This window comes from Aquarana catesbeiana, linkage group LG02 (assembly GCF_042186555.1).
Source record: "Aquarana catesbeiana isolate 2022-GZ linkage group LG02, ASM4218655v1, whole genome shotgun sequence".
In the NCBI taxonomy this organism is placed as follows: domain Eukaryota; kingdom Metazoa; phylum Chordata; class Amphibia; order Anura; family Ranidae; genus Aquarana; species Aquarana catesbeiana.
The window spans coordinates 153,035,720-153,057,931 of NC_133325.1; the positions used below are offsets into that span (position 1 = coordinate 153,035,720).

Sequence of the window (22,212 nt, forward strand, 5' to 3'; positions counted from 1 at the left end):
TATATGGCGTTAAACTGGCAGTAACGCACACAGAACTATATGGCGTTAAACTGGCAGTAACACACAGAGAAGTAAATGGTGTTAAACTGGCAGTAACGCACAAAACTATATGGCATTAAACTGGCAGTAACGCACACAAAACGATATGGCGTTAAACTGGCAGTAATGCACAGAGAAGTAAATGGCGTTAAACTGGCAGTAATGCCCAAAACTATATGGCGTTAAACTGGCAGTAACGCACACAGAACTATATGGAATTAAGCTGCCAGTAGCGCACACAGAATTAAATGGCGTTAAACTGGCAGTAACGCACACAGAACTATATGGCGTTAAACTGGCAGTAATGCACAGAGAAGTAAATGGCGTTAAACTGGCAGTAACGCACGCAAAACTATATGGTGTTAAACTGGCAGTAATGCACAGAGAAGTAAATGGCGTTAAACTGGCAGTAACGTACACAGATGTAAATGGCGTTAAACTGGCAGTAAACTAATCAAATAGAAGGTGTTCAACCGTCACTACACTGACCCAAGCAGCAAACAAGCATAGTCAGTCAAATACAAGCTGAAGTCGGTAACCAAAGGAACTCAGGAACTTGCATAATACCAATGATGGGGCACTATTCCTCCTCCTACTGATCACAGGCACTATTTTAATTCATTTCCACTGACCACGATACCTAATACATTGTCTACTCATACTGATGCTGGGGCATTTTCTACTCCCACTGCCCAGAGTCCAGTACCCCTAAAGTCTAAACTGGCCCTTTGTTTAGAAAGGTTGGAGACCCCTTGACTAGAGAAATAAAAATGAGTGTCATTCACCTATAATACCAAATGACTACTATTTTCAAACTTTCTAGTGAATCCAGCTTCATGTCCCTTAAAATATTTACCTAATGTTACCATCTTCCTTGATTTATACATTAATACTTATTCATTTTGTTTGTTTTTTAGGAATCACGAACCAAACATCTGTGGATGAGCTTTCGCCCTGTGGGGAAGAGCATAGCACAGAGGAAAATGGTAACCTGGACTAGTGCACAGTTTCCATGGAGAACAGGTAGGGAAGTACACAGAGAGATAGGTCAGGTCAGGACTGGGAAGGCACACCAGATAAGGCTGTGAATATATAAATGTGCATGCTCCACCTGTAGGAGCAAGCAGGTTTATGTTACTGATCAATCTAAAGAACAGACCTTCTATAGTCACACTCATGGAACATCATCAAGTTCATGATGGCCCTAAGATTTTGCACTGAAACTAGAATTCATACATTGATATCTTCTGGGCCCCAGATTATGTTTTTTGTAAAGCTAAACAGCAGGAAAACATCAGTTTTAACATTATCTTATCTGTCAAAGCATTTGCTTGCTTTGTCTTGTTATGCTTGTATCAGGAGTACTTAAAGCTGAATTGTAGTATTTTCTTGCATAGTTACATTGGTCCAGCTTGGACCAATGTAGGTATGCATTTGCCATACACAATGGGACAACTGGGGAAATGGAAAATCACTGTAGTGATCTCTGCTTCCAGGTCCAATGCCAAGCAACTGTCCTGCTACATATTGAGCACAGGGGGGTTGCTCATTTGGCTTGGATGCCCTTTATGCATTTTTGTTTTATTTATTTTTATTCATTTTAGAAACAGGTTACATAAACAATACAACGCAATAAAGAGACCATTTATGCATTGTTGTCTTGTTCAAATACTTTATTGATGAATAACAATAAAAAGGATACAAAGAGGAACAAGTGCAGATTGCTACAGAGACAATACATGGTATGCAGCAAAACATATCACTTAGTGGGGTGAGTGCATCAGTAGGGCTGGTAACTGGAGAATACATCATAAAGTACAAACTATACATGGAGAAGGCAGAGTATCAGCTGCACTACAGGTGGTAAAGATCCGGGCGGCCGAAGCAGCAAACTTGAAGGGATGTGCATCCAGATATCAGAAGGATTTATTAAATCATCACAAGTAGAGACACAAATAACCCCTATAAAACCATGGAACAGGGTGGCAGAAAAATAGCAGGACAATGGGTCCAAAACCAATAAGGGAAATGTCTTGACTCAGCTATTATAAAGACTGTATAAAAAATCCCTACCCAATCTTACCAGGCAGGCCCAGACTAGGACCCGCTGTTGTGTCAAAACAGCAAAGTCTTGGTGTACCGGAGTGTACACGCTTGCCGGTGTTGTGTCAAAATGGCAAGTCATCGAAATCTCCCATTATTGATGGTTTACAGTAGTGACATAAATGGAGAGCTTGAATTGGCTATTTTGACAGAACCCCAGCCGCTTCAGAGAGGCCGGGTGATCAGCATGGGCTCAAAGAACAGCCCACCTGTCTTGGGACCCACAATAATATGTGGCATCAGCCCACCAGGCAAGTGCCTGGTGTGTTCTATGGCCAGTCTGTGCCTGCTACCAGGTCTGCAATTTTTTATTTTTATTAATTATTTTTATTCCACATTTTATAACAGTGCAGACAATTACAAAAACAACTCTTAAAACCTCCCCCACACCTTCCCCCCTTTTCTCCCTCCCCCCTTACCCCATATTGCAATGTTCCATAAAGTACAGGAGCACCGGTAGGACTAGTATGCCTATTGGCTAAATTCTAGTAAATTGAACAAATATTGACCGAATACCAACATAGACAAGCAAGAGTACTAGTTGCATTAGATCATGTTAGTCTCCATACAGATGGTAATACAACATCAACACATTCACATCTCTTAATTCAAAGTCTCATTGGCTGAAAGCCAGTATTGCCAAACCTTTTAAAACTTCTTTGGGCAACCTATACTCAAGTACGTGGCCGTATAGAACGGCAATGCCTTATTGACTATGCAGTTCAAGTAAGCTAAAGAGGGAGCCTTAGGCTTCTTCCAGCATATTAAAATGGCCTTACGCTCATAGAACAGGGAAAGGGTTATCAGGGTTCTTTGAGCCCTGCGTGGTGCAACTCCTTCCACCAAACCCAGTAAACATACTGACATTGTCAGGGGAATAGGTAATGACAGTAAGTCTTTATTAGGCCTAGTGACACCCATCCAGAACTCCTGTATCGGCTGGCAATGCCAGAATATATGATCAAAATCAGCAGGACTGGTGGTGCAGCACCAACATTCTGCATCTCCCATACCATATATACCTGCAATTCTCACAGTAGTATAATAAACCCTATGAAGGATTTTAAATTGAATATATCGAGTTTCTGGTGACCAGTCCGGAGTCTCAGAATGCATCATCAACACTTTCACCCTGTCCCACGCACAAATAGTGGCGCGCATCGACCCAGTCAAAGGCGATAATACCTTCAATCCCCTATATACCAGGTAGTGAAGGATCTCGTATGATCCCATTAGGGCGGCTTCAAGTACCGTTGCTGCGTCTCCATCATCGTGGAGCAGCCAGCACCTGACGATGACCCCTGTCCTAGGGGTTCCTGCAATGTATGTAGGCTTATTCTAGGATGACCTGAAGACCACAGAAAGGAGCTTAACAGACTGTTTGCACGTCTAAAGAGCGAACATGGGATCCAAATTGGAGAATTGCGCAAAAAATACAAAAAGGCCGGTAATATTTTCATCTTAAGGAGGTTTACCCTGCCAATCAAGGAAAGCGGTAAATGTTTCCAGGCATCCAGCTGAGTCTTAACTTTAGTGAGGAGTGGTAATAGGTTAAGTGACAGATAATCTCCTACCTTGGAGGATACCTGAGACCCGAGATATTTGAATTCAGATACCCAAGCTGTGGGGGCTAGTTGTGATTAGGGATGAGCCGAACACCCCCCCCGGTTCGCACCAGAACTTGCGAACGGACCAAAACTGCACGAACGTTAGAACCCCATTGAAGTCTATGGGACTCAAATGTTCAAAATTAAAAGTGCTAATTTTAAAGGCTAATTTGCATGGTATTGTCCTAAAAAGGGTTTGGGGTCTCGGGTCCTGCCCCAGGGGACATGGATCAATGCAAAAAAAAGTTTTAAAAACGTCCGTTTTTTCGGGAGCAGTGATTTTAATAATGCTTAAAGTGAAACAATAAAAGTGTAATATTCCTTTAAATTTTGTACTTGGGGGGGTGTCTATAGTATGCCTGTAAAGGGGGCATGTTTCCCGTGTTTAGAGCAGTCTGATAGCAAAATGACGTTTCAAAGGAAAAAAGTCATTTAAAACTACTTGCGGCTATTAATGAATTGCTGGTTCGACAATACACATAAAAGTTCATTGATAAAAATGGCATGGGATTTCCCCACAGGGAACCCCGAACCAAAATTTAAAAAAAAAATGGCGTGGGGGTTCCCCTAAATTCCATACCAGGCCCTTCAGGTCTGGTATGGATATTAAGGGGAACCCCGCGCCAAAATGTTAAAAAAAAATGGCACGGGGGTCCCCTTCAAAATCCATACCAGACTCTTCAGGTCAGGTATGGATTTTAAGGGGAACCCCGAACCAACATTAAAAAAAAAATGGTGTGGGGTCCCCCCAAAAATTCATACCAGACCCTTATTCTGAGCATGCAACCTGGCAGGCCGCAGAAAAAGAGGGGGGGGACGAGAGAGTGCCCCCCCTCCTGAACCGTACCAGGCCACATGCCCTCAACATTGGGAGGGTGCTTTGTGATCCCCCCAAAGCACCTTGTCCCCATCCCCACAACCCTTGCCCGGTGGTTGTGGGGGTCTGCGGGCAGGGGGCTTATCGGAATCTGGAAGCTCCCTTTAACAAGAGGACCCCCAGATCCCGGCCCCCCCATGTGAAATGGTAAGGGGGTACAAAAGTACCCCTACCATTTCACAAAAAAAAGACCCCGCCCCCTCTGACGTCATGGGGAATGCCACAGGGAAGTCCCCGTCAAGTCCCCGTGCATCAGAGGGGGCGGTGTCACCAGGTAGCCCTGCCCTCCATTATTTAAGAAGTGTCAGAAGACGAGAAGCGTCACACAGCGGAAGCATCCCATCATAGATGCGGAGTGGCCCGAGAAGGAAGAAGGGAATAAGACGCCGCGGAGGAAGATGCCAGATGAGAACACTGGAGCAAGAAGCAGAGGATCGGAGGAAGAACCAGAGGAAGAAGAAGATGAAGGAAGAAACCGAAGGAAGATAGAAGAAAGAAGATAGAAGAAAGAAGATGGAAAAGAAGAAGACTTTAAAGCGGGGGTCCACCTATCTATCGTTTTTTTTTTTTAGTTCATTCACAAACTTTTCTTCTCAGCATTACATACTCACATATTGTGTGTAATATGTCCGCCTGTGTCAGATTTCGTCGGAAAGAATAACTTATATTATTCACTGCAGGCGGTTTCCATCTTCATTGTGGGCATTTGAAGCCCACAAGCATTTATTTCCTGGATGCAGTGAATGCTGTGCTCCCAGCATTCACTGCTCGTTCCCGCACATGCTCAGTGGCATCCTGGGAAGCCTGAGACTAGCTCCCAGGAGACTGTGCGGAGTCTGGGAGAGGCTAGAAACACGCCTACTCCCACGGGAGGAGAACCAGGAAGTGCAAAGAAGAATAGAAAAATAAAAGGTAATTACGGCGATTTAAATTTTTTAAAATGTCAGCATCTAGGCAAGGAAGAGAATACATACAGATATTGTTCAAAATTTGGGCAGAACCCCGCTTTAAATAAAGGGATTGTCAAAAACTGTCACTTTTTTTGTGAAATGGTAGGGGTACTTTTGTACCCCCTTACCATTTCACACGTGGGGGCCAGGATCTGGGGGTCCCCTTGTTAAAGGGGGCTTCCAGATTCCAATAAGCCCCCCGCCCGCAGACCCCCACAACCACCGGGCAAGGGTTGTGGGGATGAGGCCCTTGTCCCCATCAACATGGGGACAAGGTGCTTTGGGGGCTACTCCAAAGCACCCTCCCAATGTTGAGGGCATGTGGCCTGGTACGGTTCAGGAGGGGGGGTGCTCTCTCGTCCCCCCCTCTTTTCCTGAGGCCTGCCAGGTTGCGTGCTCGGTTAAGGGTCTGGTATGGATTTTTGGGGGGACCCCATGCCATTTTTTTTTTAACATTTTGGCGCGGGGTTCCCCTTAATATCCATACCAGACCTGAAGGGCCTGGTATGGAATTTAGGGGAACCCACACGCCATTTTTTTTTAAATTCTGGTTTGGGGTTCCCCTGTGGGGAAATCCCATGCCGTTTTTATCAATGAACTTTTATGTGTATTACCGGCAATTCATTAATAGTCGCGAGTAGTTTTAAATTACTTTTTTTCCTTTGAAATGTCATTTTGCTGTCAGACTGTTCTAAACACGGGAAACATGCGCCCCTTTACAGGCCTACTATAGACACCCCCCAGGCACAAAATTTAAAGGAATATTACACTTTTATTGTTTCACTTTAAGCATTATTAAAATCACTGCTCTCGAAAAAACGGCCATTTTTAAAACTTTTTTTTGCATTGATCTATGTCCCCTGGGGCAGGACCCAGGTCCCCAAACACTTTTTATGACAATACCATGCATATAAGCCTTTAAAATTAGCACTTTTGATTTCTCCCATAGACTTTTAAAGGGTGTTCCGCGGCTTTCGAATTTGCCGCGAACACCCCAAATTGTTCGCTGTTTGGCAAACTGGCGAACAGCCGATGTTTGAGTCAAACATGAGTTCGACTCGAACTCGAAGCTCATCCCTAGTTGTGATGCCTGGGTTCTACCCCCGTCATCAGTGGCCAGAATATTAGATTTTTCCCAATTCACTCGTAGACCCAAAAAAGTGTAAAGGTACCCAAAATCTCGAATACCGCCTCCAGAGATGATCCAGGATCTGCTAAAAAAATAGGGCAGTGCATTCACGTATACAGTGGGGCAAAAAAGTATTTAGTCAACCACCAATTGTGCAAGTTCTCCCACTTAAAAAGATGAGAGAGGCCTGTAATTGTCATCATAGGTATACCTCAACTATAAGAGACAAAATGTGGAAACAAATCCAGACAATCACATTGTCTGATTTTTGAAAGAATTTATTTGCAAATTATGGTGGAAAATAAGTGTTTGGTCACCTACAAACAAGCAAGATTTCTGCCTCTCACAGACCTGTATCTTCTTCTTTAAGAGGCTCCTTTGTCCTCCACTCATTACCTGTATTAATAGCACCTGTTTGAACTTGTTATCAGTATAAAAGACACCTGTCCACAACCTAAAACAGTCACACTCCAAACTCCACTATGGTGAAGACCAAAGAGCTGTCGAAGGACACCAGAAACAAAATTGTAGACCTGCACCAGCCTGGGAAGACTGAATCTGCAATAGGCAAGCAGCTTGGTGTGAAGAAATCAACTGTGGGAGCAATAATTAGAAAATGGAAGACATACAAGATCACTGATAATCTCCCTTGATCTGGGGCTCCACGCAAGATCTCACCCCGTGGGGTCAAAATGATCACATGAACGGTGAGCAAAAATTCCAGAACCACACGGGGGGACCTAGTAAATAACCTGCAGAGAGCTGGGACCAACATAACAAAGGCTACCATCAGTAACACATTATGCCGCCAGGGTCTCAGATCCTGCAGTGCCAGACATGTCCTCTTGCTTAAGCCAGTACATGTCCGGGCCCGTCTGAGGTTTGCTAGAGAGCTTTTGGATGATCCAGAAGAGGATTGGGAGAATGTCATATGGTCAGATGAAACCAAAGTAGAACTGTTTGGTAGAAACACAGCTCGTCGTGTTTGGAGTAGAGAGAATGCTGAGTTGCAACCAAAGAACACCATACCTACTGTGAAGCATGGGGGTGGCAACATCATGCTTTGGGGCTGTTTCTCTGCAAAGGGAACAGGACGACTGATCCGTGCACATGAAAGAATGAATGGGGCCATGTATCGTGAGATTTTGAGTGCAAACTTCCTCCCATCAGCAAGGGCATTGAAGATGAAACGTGGCTGGGTCTTTCAGCATGACAATGATCCCAAACACACCACCCGGGCAACGAAGGAGTGGCTTCGTAAGAAGCATTTCAAGGTCCTGGAGTGACCTAGCCAGTCTCCAGACCTCAACCCCATGGAAAACCTTTGGAGGGAGTTAAAAGTCAGTGTTGCCCAGCGACAACCCCAAAACATCACTGCTCTAGAGGAGATCTGCATGGAGGAATGGGCCAACATACCAGCAACAGTGTGTGATAACCTTGTGAAGACTTACAGAAAACGTTTGACCTCTGTCATTGCCAACAAAGGATATATAACAAAGTATTGAGATGAACTTTTGATATTGACCAAATACTTATTTTCCACCATAATTTGCAAATAAATTCTTTCAAAAATCAGACAATGTGATTGTCTGGATTTGTTTCCACATTTTGTCTCTCATAGTTGAGGTATACGTATGATGACAATTACAGGCCTCTCTCATCTTTTTAAGTGGGAGAACTTGCACAATTGGTGGCTGACTAAATACTTTTTTGCCCCACTGTAGTTCCTACCTTACCACTGCAGATGTTCGCAGAGCGATAGCTATGGGTTCAATTGCAAGAGCAAATAGGGATGGGGAGAGCAGACACCCCTGACGTGTCCCCCTACCTACTTCCAACCGAGCAGAAACTGACATGCCAACTTTGATCGTCGCCTTGGGTCTACTATACAGCAAGGAGATCCAGGTAAGAAACACATCTCCAAATCCCATGTGCTGTAAGACCGCTGACATATAGTGCTAGTCTACAGAGTCAAAGGCTTTTGCCATATCAAGTGACACTACCACCCTGGCCCGGATTTGGCGTGATCAATCTGCAAATGTACAAACAGTCTGTGAAGATTCATATCCGTGGACTTCTGGGGAATGAAACCCGTTTGGTCAATGTCTACCAACGTAGTAATAATCAGGGACAACCTAGTTGCTAGTATTTTTGTTAAAATCTTAAGATCTTGGTTTAGTAGAGCTATCGGCCTATAAGAAGAGCAACTCAGAGGGTCCTTGCCCGGTTTGGGTAACAGAATTACCTGAGCCTCCAGAAGTGAATCTGGAAGAAGTTTTTGTTCTAGACAGTAATGAAACAGAACCCTAAGTCTCGGGACAAGAGCTTCTATATGTAGTCTATACCATTCTATGCAGAATCCGGACCTGGAGATTTGTGGGAGGAGGGGGGAATGCTCTAACAGCAGCCTCAATTTCCTTTTCCGTAATCTCAGCCTCTAAAATGCTTTTGTCCGCCTCAGAAAGAACAGGTATATTAAGGGAGGAAAGTAAAGATTTCTGTTCACTGTAAGGCGGAATAGGTGCATATAGTGCTTTATAATATTCCACAAAGGTGTCTAAGATGGAGTTTTGGATCTGTGAGCAGGGTCCCCTGTGAGTTGGCAATATAAGGAATGTTAGTCTGAACTCTCTGTTCGGCAGCCAGAATAGCCAGTAACTTCCCATTTTTATTCCCTGTGTAGCACTGGTAGATTTTCATCTACCGCTTATAGGTAAATTTAGGGGGTTATCTGTTTCATACATAGTCAGATTTAGCCTCTGTTCCAGTTTGGCTGTGTTGCATGTAGTTTCACACTGTGCCTGTGGGTGTCGTTGTCACCATGGGTCGGTGTTGGAAAGGCAACGCGCTGAAGTATATGGATGCTCTTCTGTCCCAGAGATAACTCGGTGGAGGTGGTCCTCCGAGTTGCATTCTGGGAGAGGGTATTTATGGGACAGACGCCATGTTTTAGGGTTCGTTTCGTTCCACCTGCTGGCCCCCCTGGCCGACAGATATGTGTTAGGAGTACTACCACGTGGAGGACCACGTTGCTGCAGCGTGTGGGTGGGCCCAGAAGCCTGTCTGGGGCCTACCACATCGGGGAGGGAATGGTCCTATGCTGTCTGTCCTACGGGAAGAAGCTGGACAACTGAGAAGATCCCAGGGGAGGACCAGTCATGGAAGGATCATGCAGAGTGCTGGTCTGGAGAGGGGCCTGGTGACTCAATTGGAGGATGTATCCTAAAGTTAACCTACCGCATAGTACTGCCGGGTTGGCTTAAAGGTTCTAGTGCTGTGTGTGCTGTTCATCGTAAACCATTACATCCTGTGGCAGAGGATCGTACGGGTTTCTATTCCATTCAAGTCTGTGGCAGGGACTTTTGTTCGTGCTGCGTACCGGTTGCTAGGTTAGTGAGAGAAATCTATCCGGGCGGGCAAAGATTCAACTCTAAAAAGAGAGTACATCCACCTACAAGATTACAATTCATAATACTACATCAAGAAAAGGTATTTGAACTTCCCTGCAACTCTTCTTCTACCTCTTTCCTGCTACTTCCTTCAGTTACTCGTTATTAAAGCATTGGAAAATATACTCAAGTGTCTGGTGTCTACACTGTCTGGCATTAAACTCAATGGGACCCTAGACCCGGTTCTGGTGAAATTGAGGTAACAAAGGTGACGGTAACAACCCACTTAAAACCAGCAGCTCCACCGTGAGTTAGTGCTACACCTGTTCAAACAGAGATTTAGCCCTTTTCGTCCAAGAAGTGTGCGTCATCTCAGTATACTGTAATGTCAGAAGACGGCAGGCTTCTAGCAATTCCATATACGTGACATCTGACTGGTTAGTGGCATGAGTCAGCTCACATGCTCTTTCCCTGTCTTGAAGTTCCTGTGTCTTGACATTAAATTCTTTACGTGCTTGCTTAATAGACATGTGCATTAGTTTTCGTCCAAATGCATTTTCGTCCGAATTTCAGGTATTTTCGTTATCGTTTTAACAAATGATAACGAAAGCGCAGAATCCGAAAACCGAAAGATCCGACATAAACAAATGCTTTATTTTCGTTTTCGTTGCCACAACAGTTCGATATAGATAGGAGATTCAACATGACGCTGACAATAACAATCTGTGTCTATCGAACCTGTGGTCGAATGTACCTAACCTTAACTCTATTAGTCCAAGATTATTCTACATAGAGAGAAAAGATTCGACATAGAGAGAAAAGATTCGACATAGAGAGAAAAGATCGCTGCTGGAATTGGGTGGGGGAAGTAAAATAAAAATAATGATGATAATGAATGTTATTGGCCGATTGTAACCAAAGAGGAGAGGCAGTAAAATAGCTAGAACTAAGTACACATGTACAGCCAACTTACTTTCACTTATGATTTGCTAGCAGAGAGAGACACACACACTGAATCATTTCAGAAGACAGTCAATCTTAGCTGGTCCGTTTGTCAGAGAATCTGAATTATTTAGCAATTAAGCATAAGCACAGCAGCAGAACAATAGTGAAGCAAGCAACAGTGCAACTTAACTTTTTCATAATAATCTGCTGCTATTGTGTTAGTGTTGTGAACTAGATAGTGATACTAGTGTTGCTAATGTTGTGATAGCCTCAGAGGCTGCCCGTGTTGTGGGGGGATTTATTATTATAGATTCTATATTATAATGCCATATCAATATTTGACACAACGTCGGATGCCGCGCCTGCCATTGCACTTGGAGATTGAGAAACGAATGTGAAAATTGGCTGACTGTTGGGGTAGAGTAGACCATTCAACAAGAACGACGAAGATTTGACAAAGCAACGAAAAACATACAAACGTCGAATCTTTGGCTTATGGTGTCTGTCGAAAGTTCTAAGAAGATTCGACGGAGCAGCTAAACTGTACGACGCTGCAATCGTACATTTACGGTCCAATGCATCCGCCCATACGCTATAGAAAAAATTCTAATGTTGGTTGACTAGTAAAATAATTAATAAATATAATTATTACTAGTCATACAACATTAGAATTCTACTACAGCTAGCTTGTAGGTGGAAAATTCGACCGGAAATGTACGATTGCGGCGTCGTACAGTTTAGCTGCTCCGTCGAATCTTCTTTGAACTTTCGACAGACACCATAAGCCTTTAATGACAGATTCGACCTGAATTAATTTGGATTTTCGTACGAATACAATTTTTAACAAAAAACGAAATAAATAAAAACGAATTTCGGGAGTAACTAAATAAATGTATTTTTCGGACGAAAATGAAATTCCGAAACAAAATATTTCATTGTGCACATGTCTAATAGCTGAGTAATAATAACCTTGCATACAGGCTTTGAATGCGTCCCATACAATAGGCAGAGGAGCCAAGGCTGAGTTATCCTCCCAGTAACCAGAAAAAGCTGGAGCCACCTGAGAGGCCACTGACTCCACCTCTGACCAACCTGGATGCAACCTCCATGCACCCCCCGATCTGCATAGGCAAACCAATGTGCACCGACAAAGGTACGTGATCAGACAGGCACCTGCAAGATAATTAACCCCCCTCGCCAGCTGCAGCATTGAGGCATTGGCAAATGCTAGATCAATCCTAAAGGAGGATCTATGTGTTTTAGATAGGTGTGAAAAACTCCTAGTGGTGGGGTTCTTTCACCTCCACAACTCCGTTTAGGAAGCTATCTCCATCCAGGCCACCAGTACCACAGACCCGGCTCTTGTCACGTTAGGAGAGTCTAGTGTGGCACTCAAGATGGCATTAAAATCTCCTGCTACATTGAGAGGTAGATGCATAAAAGGGACCAATTTAGATATTCAGACATATAACACCTATACCTGAAATGGGGGAGGCACATAAAGGTTGACCAGAACCATTCTTTGCATATAAATATCAGCAACAACAATTACATAACGGCCACCCGGGTCTATGATTACCTGATGGATGGTACAAGGGACCGCTTTGCTGATCAAGATTGCAATGTCCCTGGCATACGTGGAATACGTAGCATGCAATGCAAGCTGGATCCAGGAGCATCGCAAAGTCAGAACCCTGTTCCCTTCCAAATGATTCTCCTGCGGGAATACTATATGAGGCTTAAGTGGTTTAAGGTATTGGAACATGAAGGCTCTACGGAATCGCTCAAGCCTCCGACGTTCCAAGACACCAGGTTAAACGTAGACCCTGCCATACAAAGACATTATAAAAATATAGAGCATAGAACATAACACAATTTGAATTTTAAGCGACTAATAACTCCTTAAGGCCTCCTGTGGGCTATAGCTCATGTGTAACTAAGGGCCCAGCATGAAACATTGCACAAACCATTGAACATTTGTCCCCAGTCCCATGTAACTCCCTGCTGCTGTGTAAAACTCTGGAACAACAAATACAAGCAGTGTATTCCACAAAAATTTCCAAAAATAACAGAAAAAGCGTGACCGAAACAAAAAATAGGTCTATAACATTGTAGAAAAATAGGAAAACAAAAAAGTTCTTCCTCTGGAGTCTGGTAGTCTAAAAAATAAAATGTGTTGTTGTAGTGGTTTCTCAATACTCCAATAACCATATATGTTCCACAGACTGTGCACAAGGGTATATCCTCCGTTAAGGACCGGGTCTTCCATCAGCATAGGCATACAGGAAGAGGCAGAGAGTAATTAATACATTCTGTTAACCTGCAACAGGAACATCAGCACTAGATCTGAATAAAACATGAACTCCCGAGTTGCATAAACGAAATGAGACCCCATTTCAGGCCAACCGGCCCAGGTTTCACATCTACCCAGTCGGTCGCCTCCATAGGTGTATCAAAAAACCAGACCATGCCCCGATGGGGAACTCGTAGGCGGCTGGGGTAGAGCATACTATATTTGATGTTTTTGTCGCAAAGCCGACGTCTTACGTCATTGAAGGACCTGCGGCGTTTCTGGACTTCCGCCGAGAAATGCGGGAATAGCATTGCCCTGGTATTTTCATAGGGCAATTCAGAATGTTTCCTTGACTCCGCCAGAATCATATCCCTATCCTGGAAATTTAAGAACCGCACCAGTAATGGTCACAGAGGTGCACCCTCCGGGCAAGTTCCAGTAGGCACCCTGTGTGCCCTTTCAACAACATACGTAGGCGGCATCTCAGGTAGGTTAAGTAGTTATTTGAACAAGGTTTCAGCAAATATAGCAGGGCAATCGCCCTCTGCACCTTCTGGCAGGCCCATGACAAGTGCCTCTGCCTGTTCTCTGTGTCATCCACTTTGAGCACCAGCAATTGTAGATCTGTGACTCGGTAAGCCTGAGTGCCTTGCTGGCCCTCCACCGTACCTATCCAATCCCCAGCTTCTGTGAGTCTCCCCCTGATTTTATCGAGATCATGGCAGATCAGGGTGCACTTAGATGCTAGGTGGTCAATGCGAACCATCATTGTGGCTTTAAAGCTCTCTATAGCTGCCAGAATCAGCTTTGTGATAGTGTCCAGTGCTGCTTCCAGGAGTTTGGTAGAGAGCGGAGCCTCTAGTGCAGAGGAGGAGGACGCCGTGTCTGGAGAACACACCGCTGGGCTCTGCGCCATCCCTTGCCCACGCTGTGTTCCCAGAAACCAGGGCTAAGATGGTGCCTGTTAAACAAGTGACCCGCCCCTTCCCTGAGGCTTCAGGCCTTTTCAGGGCTTCCTTCTACCTTTATCCACCTTAATCGACATCGCAGGGGGATCCTAGGCGCTGAGAGGAGCAGATAGAGGTCTGGATGTCATATAAATCGGGTCAGTAATCGGGGTGAATTGACAGGATTTGCACGGAGCTCTGGAGTCACACCTCCGTTCTGACTCTCATCCCGGCCACGCCCCCTAGGTCTGCAATTGTTAACATAAGCCATGTGAGGGAGCACGACACAAAATTCAATATAATACAGACAAAAAAGAAAAGGCTCTACCTTCCCCCTAGACCTCAAAGTAATAAAAAGAGGTTTCAAAAATATTTAAAAACACATCAACCATACATTGTGATGGCACTCAATTGATTAGAACCACATACAATACCTTTATTAGACTCAATTAAAAATCACATACATTAGACAGCAAACAAAATCAGGTAAAAAAAACCTGTTAACCACCCAATCACCATCCAATGTAATAAATATGATATTCTTATTGTATATATAACTTATTTATTATAAAGGTGGCCACCTGTGATACCAGCTGTACATATACTATTGAGCTAGCTGCTGAGTCTTCAACAAGATGGTATTTGGGAGTGGGACAGTAAATCCTTCCCACTGAAACTGTCACTATGCCATATTATTGCCAAAAAGTATATAGATACTATACTATTGATAAATGGATCCCTCCACATATATGATGCAATTTGGGAGTGGGACAGTAAATCCTTCCCACTGAAACTGTCACTATGCCATATTATTGCCAAAAAGTATATAGATACTATACTATTGATAAATGGATCCCTCCACATATATGATGCAATATAGTATAACAATGCAGTAAATAATAACTCTAATGATAGCATCTGAAACAGTATAATAGTAAAAAGGTAAAAAAGGAAGGTGGGGGCTGTGTCTGGATTGAACTGTTCCTCATGTGTAGATGGTAGTTTTAATGTCTTGCTCCTTATTAGACTTAGTTCTGACCGTACAGTATATAGCTGTTAGTGATCTGTCCACACTATTTCTGAAAGCAAAACACTCCCATAGAGCAAAAAACTAAGGAATGTCAAAGGAGTCCCACCCTAGTAAGTTTGTAAGAGTGCAAAATAATCAATAATGAAAAATAGCACTTCCACGGCCCAGAAACAAAAACCATTCACCTAAATATGTACAAATTAATGTGTTCCTCTGAATCAAATGAGCATATTGAAAAAGGAGGGGAGAAAGGACCAAAGGCCCAAAAAGGATTCTTCAAAAAGCAACAAACTGGTAATAGCAAAAAATAAATAGTAATCTTTATTAAAAACAATTTCACCAAAATATTATTCAAAAAAGGAGAAAACACTCTAATAGAGCCTGTGGTCTGGAAGAGATAATAATATAATGCTTGTATATGATGCCAGTGTCTTAATTGCCTCCCTCTTACGGATAGCATTTCATATCGCATGCGGCCATTAGTTCCTAATCGCACCCCTCTCTTGTAAAATCTGTGGTCTAGAGGAGACAATGATCTGTATATAGATTGTCTATGAATTCAAGATTCCTAAGTTGCTTCCCTTTCATTTCACAATTAATGTGGCGTGAAAATGCTGATGGTGTGTAATTGCTAAATAGTCTGATTGTCTCCCTTTCACAGATAAATCCTGCAGTGTAGGAATGCTATTTTATACAGAATCCTTTGAAACCAAAGTCTACTAGGCTTCAAACCATAAAGATGGATTATTCAGATGTGGTCTAGAGGAGGAAATTAGAACCATATTTCAACATATCTTCTCTCTATGGCACTTGACCGTCTCACTCTCACAGACACCCATATTGCTAGAGTGTCTGTTTGTATTATGTTATAAAGACTGCTTGTAAAGATGTAAGAGGAAAGGAGTAAAGAAAGTATGTAAAAACAATAAGAAATATAAGTAAAAGGCTAAAAAAAAGGAGGATGGGAAAGGAAGAATAAAAAGGAAAGGAGTCATCTGGGAGCGGGACAGGAAAAGGAAAGAAAAGGTCCCAGGGGTAGATTGGAGAGAAAGTGACGCAGTATCAAAATCTAAGTGTTTGCATATAAAGGGAGCAACAAAGACCCATCAAAGTTTGATAGTAGATAATGGATCACCCAAGGACTCCAGAGTTTTTCATATTTACTTACTCTGTCCAGCAGGGCTGCCTCTATCTTCACATGGATAGATCTGTGTGATCCTATGTTTAATGGCAAGGACATGGAGGGTGGGAGATTTTCAGGCTTTTACTATAGTTTGCTTGGCCGTAGTGGTGATCTGCAGGAGTAATTTGAATTGACGATGAGTTAAGTCAGGAGGTTTTTTTTATTAAGGAGCGCTACAGTGGGATCTAGGGCTATTGGAGTATCAAAGAATGTAGAAAAATTGGCAAAAATGTCAAACTCTTTATGCGCTTTGAATGCATAGCATTCCCAGTCAACATGGCACACAGAAGACAGTGGCTACTACAGTGATTCTCTGCTTCCACCCCAGTCCCACATGTATGGCATATTTGCATTGATCCAAGCTGGACCAATGTAACTATGCAAGAAAATCCATACCTGGAGTTCAGCTTTAAGGCGCATCAGAAATCAAACTGACAGAATGCCAGTACTGCAAGCCATTCAAACTCTGTTGCGCTGTACATGGCTGCCAGTCTAACATTAAAAACTGGCTGCTGAAAGAGCAAGTGTTTACCAGGGCTTATTAAAGAAAAGGCAGGTCATTACTAGCATGGTGATATTCTTTCATAGTTGACTGAACAACTGGAAGAGGGACAAAATGCTTAGGGAAAAGGGGTTTATGAGAATAGAGTGACTGCCCTTTAAACTTTGAACAGTTACATTTCTTATAAAATAATGGGTTATACAATAGGTATATTTCCTTCTTATATCAATATTTCCCAAACATTGTTCAGTGATGTACCACCATCCCAGGGTCTGTCAGCTTTTAGGAAGATATAGGTTACTAGAGTGCCCTTGAAACTATTAAAGTCAACATAGACAATGTAAACTGAGCACACTTAGAAATGTTTAACAACAGTTGCTATGTTGAGTGACAACCTAGTGACATTTTGACAGAGTAACAATTATGGATGAAACAATCTTGATCCCTTAGTGTGGGATTCTGGCCTGGTTTCACCTTTATTTCTATCCAAAGATGGCTAATGATATGCTCTATAGAAGAGCTAGCATTCATGCCATTGCTATAATAAAATATCACCCAGGATCTATAGAAGTAGACAATCTTGATTTCATCAATTCCATCAATTGATTTAATCTTGATTTCATTATTGTTCACCATGTACCTACCATCTGCAGCTGCTATAAGGGTGAGCATATTGCCTCATATTATGGCCCTGTGTAAGTCCTAAGCCTGTCAGTATAAAACCTACAGTGAGGAAACATGTCATCTGTAGTCCATTCTTTGGTAAGTACTGTTTAATGCTATAATATATTTACATGCCTCTCTCTCTCTTCATTTAACAGGCGCTACTCCATCTGCATAGAGGTTCAGATCCCCTCCCTGCAGTACAGAAGGACTAGGGCACAGGGAATAAAGAGATTGGATCTAAAGTTACAGGTCACTTGACACGCACAGAACATCTGGCATTCAGGGAACTTGACTGTCCTCAGAATCCCCTGTCTGTGACACTGTGTGGGCTGACCCACAGATCATTGCACAGCTCTTTGTCTCTGTCCACCTGTCTCTGCTTTGTGGGTCTGTCTCTTTTTTGTGGATCATTAGGATGCCACCATATGGAACTGCCTTTGCTCTGTTCAGCCTCTGGAACAGAGCTGTCTTTTTCCTTTTGTGTGTCTCCTAGATTAGGACACTTTTTTTAAATTTACTTTTTCTGTATGCAGTCACCAACGTACAATCATCTACATCTTATATTGTTTGCCTCTCACGGCTCTATCAAGGCTCTGCATGATTTAGTTCTTGTTTTTCCAGAGTGATGCAAAAAACACTTCACTTATGCACAGTGACATGAAGAACAGGATATAGAACTCTGGCTCTTCACCTCACCTCAAGAAGGAAACAAGGAGTGGCTCAAACTACAGTAAATGTCATTTTGTAACTTAGGAAAATGCAATATAACAAAACACTGAACAATGTTTACCAAAAAAAAGTTACAAATAGACAACTGCATCCAGAGTTCAGAGTTGTGGTCCTCAAATCAGCACTCAGGCCCCACTATGTATGGGTTACACTACAATGACATCTGAATTCCACCAATAGTAAATGATTTGAGACTCATTGATTCTGAGCCATCTAGAAGAATAAAGAAATCGGACCAGTTCAGAAGGATCATGGGACCATGCCTTCCACTTCATTATAATGTAGTTACTCCGAAGGGGACCAAAGCATGTTAGTACTTACAGTAGTTTAATTAGGTGAATGCAATGTTTTGGACTTTTTGACTTAGTATTGCAACATTTCCACCTAGCACATTGTTGATAGATTCCTCCCTGTTAAACACCACTACACATATGTTCTCTAGCTAATTAAGATGTGCAGAACCTAATCCTGTTTCTTCCTCTAAGACCCGCCAAGCAGGAGGACATCAGACATCTTTCGAGAAGATTAACAATGCTCTGCAAACTTCTCTTCTCAGAGTATGCAGAGCATTGATTAGTTGACCATTCCCAAAAACAAATTTCCAAGCCAAGCACCTGTAGATCATTGTATGTTCTTCATTCCCTGTGATGGAATAACAAGAATTTCTTGTCTGTTGTGTCCTGTCTGTGTCCTGGGTTTTAGTGTTGTGTTTTTGTGCCTTGTTTTGAAGTGCTGTACAAAGTCTATCTGAAACGACTGTGTGTTCATCAACCTTTCCAGTACCTTAGTAATAACACAAAAACTTTTAGTTAATTTACAGAGCCTGGCTCGGTTTAAACTATCAATTGCTTACTGGTTAGAGATTAACTGTTGATTCTTTTTTTTTTGGACAAATAATTTTTGTGTAACATTTTGAGTTGGAACTTCATCATCACATCTCAGGTTAAAGATTTTCAGGGAGCTACATTACCATTACCTATTTTGCAGACAATGGGGTTCAGATGGGTTGGCGTCAAACTGAAGCTGTATAGCCTCAGTTCTGCTTGTATGATCTTACTTCCAAAATATTAAAACATATAAAGGTCAAGGAATATTTTAAACTGTTTAACTATGGATTGTGGTCTCATTTTTGCTGATGTGACAGCTTATCAGATAGATCTGATAGTTCCCATTAGGAATCCTAATGAGACCAATTTGACATTTAAATCTGTTTAGCCATCTGTGGAAACTGCAAAGATTTGGGAGGAAGAATTTATCATATTGAAAGAAACTGAAAATACATTATGTACAGTATAAAGAGTTCAGCTTAGGAAGATTTCAGCATATTTGTAAGTACAGCAATAGCAGACTATGTTAGTGCTATGGACCTCAGCAGAATAGAGGGTACACTACATGTAAAGCTAGAACAGTGGTATAGGGGGCCTTACCAGTTGCTAACATCACAAAATCACTACACATAATGTTCACTATATGTAATTGTAGTACTTACCTCCAAAGGGGGCGCCGAGAATATGCCCAAGTTCTCTCAACTAGTCTAGTGGATGCCTTTTTAGTATGTATTTCTGAAGAACTACGACAGGAGAGGGGTTTAAGGTCACAGGATACTCCAAAACAATCAGTAACAACAATAGGAAAGCAAAGTTCTCTCTAATCGTCCAAAAGTAGCTTTTCTGGAGGTAGCAGAGAATGGCCAATATATCTAGGGCCCTACCACAGAAGTCAATATAGCAACTGCTGGCTAATAGTTCCCTTCTGGCACTTGCATTACTAACAGTCACCAGCAAGGTCTTTACTCACAGAGTCAATGTCTGCCAACCAACATACACAGGTAGATTCTAAGTGAGGGAGGATAACTAGATCCTTCACGAGACCCAGGACTTCAGCGCAATGCCGTTTAGCAAAATGTAATACTTAGGCAATCTCCCCCAGGCTCTTAGTCTAGCGGCTGCTGAGGAATAGACTGCAGCTTCTTGTCTTTAGAGGAGCTGCCTCCAGGGGCAGCAGCCCCAAGAGACCTGGATCCCTCCCTTGAGGGAAAAGAACACTGTGTTCAGGCCTCCTGCTCATTTATCACTTCCTCACCTTCTGGGTGCCTTCTTCAAGGGTCTGGCTGGGGCAAGATAAATATTCAACTAATCATTTAAGTCTCCCAACTCTATGCTCTGGAAATGTCTTTCAGAGGCAAGGGGTAGTAAAAAAATCTCTGCTCAGGAAACCCTGAACAGACCAACACAATTAATCACTGCTTTTTTCATTACAATGGAGCCAAAAACTAAATTTACCTAGCAGCCTAACTAGAAGAAGGCTATATAATGCTACAGAAGACTGTTTGAAACTGCACAGAGAGGAAATAACCAGGTACTTTGGACATGCTACAGGTGTGGTTGGAGACTGGAAATATGCTGCAGACAAGAGTCAGACAGTATGGAAATGTTGCATTAAACTGGTAGAAATCATGAGCATTACAGCATATTTACTAACTCTACTAACGAATTCTACTAAATCTTGAGCCCAACAAGTATCAAAGTTCCACAGACTGGGCACTAGGGTGCTAAAACATTTAAGCTAACTCGAAGGTTAAACAAATGTATTGATTTTTGATAGCTCAGAAAGGCATTTACTGATATATAGGCTTGGCATGCTCAAATCCATGGGATCACCAAGAGTTGGATTTGAATGAAACACTATGTACACATTTACACTAAGATTGAGGTTAGAAAGCCTGTTAGTTCTTAAAGGATTACTGTTTAAACCTATAAAAACATAGAATAATAGACTTAATAATGTTTACAGTACCAGTGAAAAAACACTAGAGATTGGAAAAGAATGAGAAAGGAAAACAGCCCCGCATTAGGCTAAGTGAAATTTGTAAAATTCTATGTTATTATATTGCATAGTTTCGGGCAGTTTTGGCTCAGTTTCACTGTAATAAATTCTATTACAGTGTTTTATATTAAATAACCAATCCATGGTAGTCCATGACACAACAGAGAATTATATTTCACACTGTTTAAACATATAGAAAAACAATGCCTTCCAAAATATGTTTCTCTGGGGGAGTGGGCAGTGTGATCGCCTTCTGGATCATCACAGCTGTAAGGGTCCCGTGTATAGATATCCCTCACAAGCACGTGTCTGTAAGCCAAGGTGCTATTGTCCCTTGTCTGATTGAATACTACTCTGGTGAGATCAGTAGAAGGTAGAGAGATCAATAAATGAACTGTAGTGCGACTCCAGAGGATCATTCGCAGAACTCAGTGGCTAATGGCACAAGTAACTCAGCATTCAACCACTTTCATTCTTTCACAACCATGGTGGGGAATGGGTGGATCTGTCTGGTGAGATCCATGATAGTTGTGACTGCTGGTCATTTTACTCAAAACTGAGTAATCAGTTTTAAGTGGCATTTACAAGGCCAGTTAATTGCTGGCTTCCTATCACATTATTCTAATGATGCACCCCTTGATTGGTTTTAGTAGAGTTACTTTTATATTGGAAGAAATTAAGTGATTATCATTAAATTATTATAAGAAACAGAGGTGCAAATAAATGTAATATACTGCAACTTAACAGTTCTTAGATGTGGTGACTACATTAATTTTTATTTTTCAGGCTAAGAACATGTTCAGCAAGTACACTAAATGCATAATGATTTTGCCAGAAATGCATTGCCCTTCTTGCCTCCTGTAAATTGACCTGAAAACACAAACAATGTTATTTTCCATCCAAGCTATCTTCTGTAGGGTACAACCCCCCCCCCCCCCCCCCTAACAAATCTAACACAAGGGAAATATTTTTGTAGTCCAAATTAAGAGAGCTGCCT

General features: G+C 42.3%; 1 protein-coding gene across 4 annotated transcripts in view; it reads left to right on the forward strand.

Annotated features, from left to right (window-relative positions):
- The window catches only part of PDE1B (phosphodiesterase 1B), a 519,764-nt gene extending 500,267 nt beyond the window's left edge, over positions 1 to 19,497 (forward strand). For 3 of the 4 annotated variants that reach the window (XM_073613640.1, XM_073613643.1, XM_073613642.1), the window contains 2 exons: positions 957 to 1,025; positions 17,816 to 19,497. In XM_073613640.1, coding sequence (XP_073469741.1) covers positions 957 to 1,025; positions 17,816 to 17,835 — 89 coding nt within the window. In that variant the 3' untranslated portion in view covers positions 17,836 to 19,497. Of the gene's footprint in view, positions 1 to 956; positions 1,063 to 17,815 lie in introns of all 4 variants that reach the window. The other variant, XM_073613641.1, reaches the window with a different exon arrangement.
- Positions 19,498 to 22,212: the final 2,715 nt, after the last annotated feature.